This window comes from Olea europaea, unplaced genomic scaffold, assembly GCF_002742605.1.
Source record: "Olea europaea var. sylvestris unplaced genomic scaffold, O_europaea_v1 scaffold928, whole genome shotgun sequence".
Taxonomy (NCBI): domain Eukaryota; kingdom Viridiplantae; phylum Streptophyta; class Magnoliopsida; order Lamiales; family Oleaceae; genus Olea; species Olea europaea.
In genome coordinates, this window is record NW_019267767.1 from 201,992 (window position 1) to 208,988 (window position 6,997).

At 33.1% G+C, this 6,997-nt stretch overlaps 1 protein-coding gene across 1 annotated transcript; it reads left to right on the forward strand.

Annotated features, from left to right (window-relative positions):
- Window positions 1-2,386: 2,386 nt before the first annotated feature.
- Window positions 2,387-5,491, forward strand: LOC111392424 (trans-alpha-bergamotene synthase-like). Its single transcript, XM_023017772.1, has 7 exons — window positions 2,387-2,525; window positions 2,598-2,865; window positions 3,016-3,391; window positions 3,492-3,710; window positions 4,384-4,522; window positions 4,675-4,923; window positions 5,114-5,491. The coding sequence occupies exons 1-7, from the start codon at window positions 2,445-2,447 to the stop codon at window positions 5,405-5,407; spliced, it is 1,626 nt and encodes a 541-aa protein (XP_022873540.1). The 5' UTR covers window positions 2,387-2,444; the 3' UTR covers window positions 5,408-5,491.
- Window positions 5,492-6,997: the final 1,506 nt, after the last annotated feature.

A 6,997-nucleotide genomic window follows, 5' to 3' on the forward strand; every position in this document is an offset into this window, starting at 1 on the left:
CATTTGTACCCGGTGGTTTACACGTCGGGTTACTCGGGCCCACCCTCCGCCTTAGATTGGGGTCGGGTCCCACGAGTGGGTCCCGGTGTGGGGCCTCGCCCCATGTGAGGGGCGAGGTGGGCCCATGTAACCCGGCGTGTAAACCGCCGGATACACATAGCAAGATTCTAAAAATTATACAGAACTTACTAAAGTTTGATTTTCACAATAGATTCTCTTTCTCACTATTTTATTTTTATTTTTTGTATATTTCTTACTTTACCCATTAATATTTGTATTACCATTAGAGTTTAATCTTTTTTCATCTCTTAAAGGAAATATTGTTATGAATTAATCAAATTGCAATTTTACATAGTATAATATTTGCATTTGTTCTTTCTTATTTTTATTATTTAATATAGTTTTTTTAATATTCGTACATTTATGAAATTCTAAAGTGTAGAAAACTGTATTTTTCTTATCATAATACCAAAAACATAACAAAGTTACCATTAAATGAGGTCCAAAGTTTGATTATATTTCCATTCTTTTTCATAATTCATGTTTTCTTTTATTTATTTATTTTTCCTCTAAAGGAAAAAAAAAAAAGAAACTTAATTTCCAAAAATTACTATTGAGTTGTAACCATTTCTGAGAAAAGCAAAAAAATGAAACTTCTTCAAGATTTATAACATAGCAATTTTCTTATCCGAAATAAATTAAATTTCTTTCTAAATCTGTTATAAAGATAAGGGTAAAATAAAAATGTTATATTTATTTTTGCCTAGAGGGAAGATTTTGTAGTTTTTTTTTTAAAATATTGTGTGTGTCTCTATAATAGTCAGAGAATTTATGGGTGTCTTTGCTATTATCACTAATATTTTTTTTTCTCTTTTATAAAAAAAACATAAATAAATAAAGTAAGAAAATTGCGATCAATGTTTTGATTATAAAAAAGAAAAAAGAAAAGATTACATTTGAGCTCTAATTCTTATTCAATGTTAACTTTCTTGTATTTTCCGGATTATGATAGAAGTGCTTCATTGTTATGGTTATTATATGATTGAAGAAAATTATAGTGAGTCACCAATGTGAAGACTAGACGTTTTACTTGCAGACAAATGGTACCTCCACTGTTGGCACATGATTTCTGTGGAAAAGTGGCCGTGAACAAGAAGTCGATAAAACATTGCCACCATAACAGAAATTCCTTCATGTCATCTTTCCTCTCCTTTTCATTGAGTCCCTATTTGGTTTAATAAAAAAAGTTTATAAAAATTTAAGTCGAAATTAAGAATTAATTTTACTCAAATATTTTATAAAATTCATAATTTTTATCAACTTTTCAACCATAAATTTCATTATATTTTATCAAAATCTACTAAAAAAATCTGATTTTCAATAAAACCAAATAGGGGTTGTGGAAAAAAATAGTGGCTTGATTTGGTTTGAAGATGAAAATTTGGCAAGTTCACATTAAAGATTTGGGTTACTAATCTTAATAAGGTTGATCTTTTACCATGGAACTCCAAATCTTAACATGGTATCAGGGTTCATTAAATTCAAACGAGTGATTCGTTTCTATTAGGACTCAAGAAAGAGCATAAGAATTTCAAGATTGGTCTGCTCAAACGAGTTACTATTTTACAGAGGCATGTTAAGAGATAAAATTTCACGTCGATAGATGAAAACATAGACGAATTTATAATAAGTTTGACATTTTACCATGGAACCCCAAAACTTAACACAAATGAACCCAGCTAAATGATTTAGTTCGAATTTACGATTTTATAATGTTTTTCATCCGTGGAAATCGTAGTTCAAACTTGTCCAGAGAATAGAAACTTTTAATGGAATTCGTCCATTGCATGAAATCAAAATATTCAACATTGTCAAATATAACTAGGTGAGGTAGTTTCAAAACATGTTTTAATACATGCATTTGTTTTTTTTCCAAGAGATTATTGTCGGTAATAGGAAATATACTATAGATACATCTACTTGCCCATAACCAAATATACATCAAGATATCGAGAGGAAACCCTAAAGGTAGCATTCAACAAGTTTTCTTAGCAGCTTTCAAAAATCTGAGTCTTTGAGAGACAATAATTTTCATTTTAAAGATGCTATGTGTACATAGTATTTTGTACATAATGGCGTCCTCCACTCACATAGTGGGGGACCTTGTACAAAATATTATGTACGACAAGATAAATCCTTTTCTTTTTGTTCTTAGAGTTTTCGCATAAATCCTGGTGTAAATATTTTCACTATTTTACATTTTTATGTCTTCGTAGATAAATAGGAAAAACTAGATAGACTTTCTTAATGGATTAGATAATGTCTTAAATAAGAATTTGTTTCTTTTTCTTGTTAACATTAATAACTACTGCCGGTCTTCTTAACTGCAAGTTCATGCACCTGGAAACTTGAATTCACGCAAGCTACACTACGTTTCAGCATTGATGGAGGCAAGGAGATCTGGAAACTATGAACCAACTGTTTGGAATGATGATTTTGTGCAGTCAATATTTACTCCATATGCGGTAAGATAAAGAAAATAACGACCCTCTCATTTTTCATTGTGTGTCTCTGATACTGTCATGTTAAACCTGCAGGGAAAAGAGCATATGCAACTCGTTGAGAATTTGAAAGAAAAAATAAGAATTATCATCAACGAAACAGAAGATGTGCTTCATCAACTTGAGCTTATTGATAATTTGCAAAGGTTTGATGTTTGTTACCACTTCAAGGATGAAATAAAGAAAATATTGGAGGACATATATCTAACTAATAAAGATTCCAACAATCAAAACGAAAAGGATTTGTATTCAACAGCTCTGAAGTTTAGACTCCTTCGACAACATGGATACCATGTCCCTCAAGGTATAGTCCCCCTTCTCGACAACTTCTTTTGTTTTTATAGAAACTTTAAAAGATAACAAAAATAACCCTGAAAATGTGTTTGAGGTGGGTGGGTTATGTTAGGGGTGGTGTTACCTTTTTAATTTCTGTAACAAGTTTTTACTTTTTCAGAAGTTTTCTGCAGTTTCATGGAAGAGGGAGGAAATTTCAATGCAGAACTTTCTGGGGATATAATAGGAATTTTGTCTCTGTACGAAGCTTCATTTCTATCGTTGGAAAATGAAGGCATCCTGGATAAGGCTAGAAATTTCGTAACTCATCATCTCAAGGAAAGACTCCAGCATATTACGGACCAAGGTCTTGCTATGCAAGTCAGCCATGCATTAGAGCTTCCGCTGCACTGGAGAGTGCAGAAACTTGAAGCAAAGTGGTTCATATATGTATACGAGAATAGACATGATGCAGACTATAATTTACTCGAATTTGCGAAGTTGGATTTCAACATCGTACAGGCTATATATCAAGATGAAATAAAGCAAATGTCAAGGTAAGTAGAATTACATTAGAGTTCCATCTAAGAAAAATATAAAAAGAATCCCTTTTTTTCATTTTTAGCAAATCTTGTGTTTAACTTTGTATTTGATCAGGTGGTACAAAGAAACCTGTCTTACAGAGAAGTTGAGCTTTGCTCGGCACAGATTGGTGGAGTGCTTCCTGTGGGCATTGGAATTCACTCCAGAGCCACAATTTCGATACAGTAGGAGGATTTTAACCAATATTGGTGTCCTATTAACAATCATTGATGACTTATATGACGTATATGGGAGATTAGACGAACTTGAGCTTTTTACTGATATAGTGGAGAGGTTGGTTTATAATAATGCACAATGTTTAGTTCTTGTGTGACAACATGACCCATCAACATAGCCCATGCTCACTTAGGCCGTGCCATATTTTTAACCTCTATTTGTTTTAATTAAAAAGTTTAAAAAAATAAATTAATAATTAATAATTAATTTTAACCACACATTTTATTAAACCTACATTTTTTATCAACTTTTCAACCATAGCTGGTTTTTTAGCAAAACCAAAAATACAGATCCATGTGAATTGGTCTAGGTGGGTTGGAGGCTTTGAGCCATGCCTATCATGGCTTGTAAAAACTGGTCAGCTCACTATACAAATGAAAAGGCGACTGGTACAGGGGCCCGTACGTGAAGCAGGCCCCACAAAGGAAACGGCAACTCAACTCATTTTATGCATTGAAAAATGTCGAAGTGCCCGAATTTTGGTGACCGAATGGATGACCGACCCTCACATGGAGCATGGACCCCCCTTAATAAAGTAATGCCCGACTTCCGAGGTGTGAGTGTTCGGTCATCCCACATGCCAACTATTATATTTGTGTAACATGGTTCTTATGCATTTATCAAACCCCATCTTCACACAAAGTAAAATAAAAATAGAAATATGACAATCTGGTTTTGAATATTTTTATTCCGTCCCTCAGGACAATCTTTATTTTTTTTGGTATATCAGGTGGGACATCAATGCATTAGAACAGCTTCCAGAATACATGAGGATTTGTTTCCTTGCTCTCTTCAACTCCATTAATGAAATGGCTTACGATGTTCTTAAAGACCATAATTTCAACATAATCCCAAATGCCAAGAAAATGGTATTATCATTTTTTTCTCTGTATTTTATTCTACTTTTATGTCTCGTGATAGGTTTTTTTTTTTTTTTTTTTTTTCAATGTTACATACTAAAAATTATTAATTCTTGATCAATATCTCTGACTCTTCATTTTATAATTTTTACATATATCAGTGGGCCGAGCTTTGTAGAACCTATTTGATGGAAGCTAGATGGTATAACAGTGGGTATTTTCCCAGCCTGAGTGAGTTCCTCAACACAGCCTGGATATCCTCAACAGGACCTCTGATTCTTTTTCATGCTTATGTTTGTACAATAAACCCGTTAACAAAGAAGGATCTGGTACGTATGGAGCAATACCCCGATATCATGCACTGGCCATCACTGGTTCTTCGCCTAACGGATGACTTAGGAACTTCATCTGTAAGCAAACTCAACTCTAAATGTTTGGTGCACAGTCCAGTTTTTCTAAAAATAAATAAATAAATAAAAACAAGGTAGTTAGTCTTGTATGATATTGCATATTAAACACAATTTTTTCTTTGATACAATACAAGTATAATCATCCATACATGATATTATTTTTAATATTTGAACTCAAACATCTATCCAGGATGAACTCAAGAGAGGTGACGTTCCAAAATCAATTCAGTGTTACATGAACGACACAGGTTGCTCCGAAGAGGTTGCTAGAGACTACATCAAGGATCTAATAGATGTGACATTGAAGAAAATGAATAAGGATATACTAATCGACTGCCCCTTCAAGGATTTCGTTGGTCCTGCAATGAATCTAGCACGGGTTACTCAATCCATGTACCAGTATGGAGATGGATTTGGAGTTCCTCATCTCGAGACTAAAAAGAACTTAATTTCATTAATTGTTGAACCAATTCCAATGCAATAATTCTGTGGGGGCGTGTAATGAAAGTAATGCCGTGTGTTAATTTGAATTTCTAGTCGCATTCTGAAGAAGTTTTATTTTATCTTTGCAAGAATAAATTTTTCATACGGTGTTTAGTTATTTTTTTCATTTCTTTTATTTTTAATAATTTATGTAGCTGAAAAATTATTTATTTAGTCGATTACTGCTACATTAATTACTAGATACGTAATTATGTTTCATTTACAAAAATATTAAATTATTTAATATATTTTTAAAAAATGCAGTACAATTAATAAAAAGACCACAACTAAGAAAATATTAAATTAGTTTTAAATAATCGTGTATGTTGCATTTTAAAACTTTTTGAGTACTTTTATTTTAATTCGTTCATCTATTATTATTGATTACGCGATTAAAGTTTATTGCTGAAGATGATGATGATAATAATTAACTACTTAATTATGAATTAAAATTTATGTATTATGTAAAATAACACAAATACCCTTCATATCACTTGTTCATACATGAAAGAAGGGCAAAATGGACTTTTTTTCACATTTGGTGCTGTGTTGGAGTGGTATATTTGGTGAAAAATGGTGAAATTTGGGGGAAAATGGTGGGATGGTGTGTGGGTTGGAGATGCCCTGATATCTGCACTTTTTATATTATGGTCTAATTCTTTGTGTTTAAAAGACTGCTGCTAATATCATGGCATATAGCCATACTTAATCTTAGATATATTGTAGTGTTGAATATTGGTTGCATGCCAAAGAAATTGTGACCTTTGACAAGTCCATATTTTGTTCAGGGTGAGAAGAAACGAAATCTGGCCTGGCGCCCTTTGCCAAAGCCTATACTACGCCGCGTTTGTGAACTGGCCACCATTTATCCTTATCCAAATGGTCGTAAACCTCCCAAGATTATTCACCGTGTTCCCCCTGACAGAAGTACAGATATAACATTGAGCGACTACAGAAGAATTCTCCGAAGCATAAATGGCAGCTGATACTTTTGTTGCTAAATTTCTGGTGTTCCATATTTTTTTGTATTATGCATCTATGCTTTGTAAAACAGCGTGTTTTCAAATATTTTGAACCGATTGTCACCCGAAATATGAGAATGCTTTAAATCTTTCGATTTTCTCTGTTTCCGAGTATGTCGAATTTTAACACAGTTTGAGAATTTTTGCCCCTCGAGCTGCATATATTTAGGTCACTTGTAAGCACTAGAAATTGCAATTGTAGTATGTCGATGGACTACACCTGCATGGTTTTAAGCTTTAAAAACTTCGAGAATCCCCTAGCTTCTTTCACTCTGTCCCGAAGCAGAGATAAATTCCTGAAAAATCTTGATTAATTATCTGATATTTGGCCAACAATTAGATTTTATGTTTATTTGCATTCGGTGAAATTTTTGATGTGATTAGGTCTCCGAAAGAGACATAATTTGGAGGGCCATTAGTTAACGAGACTGGATGGAGGCAGGTCCCAGGAGAGATAAGTATAGGCTGTATGGTCCCCCCAATTATTCTGTGTACAGAATAATCTCACAGGAAAATTAAGAATGTGAGTAAAATATTATCAAAAAAAATACCTTTCCGCCCCCGTTGCG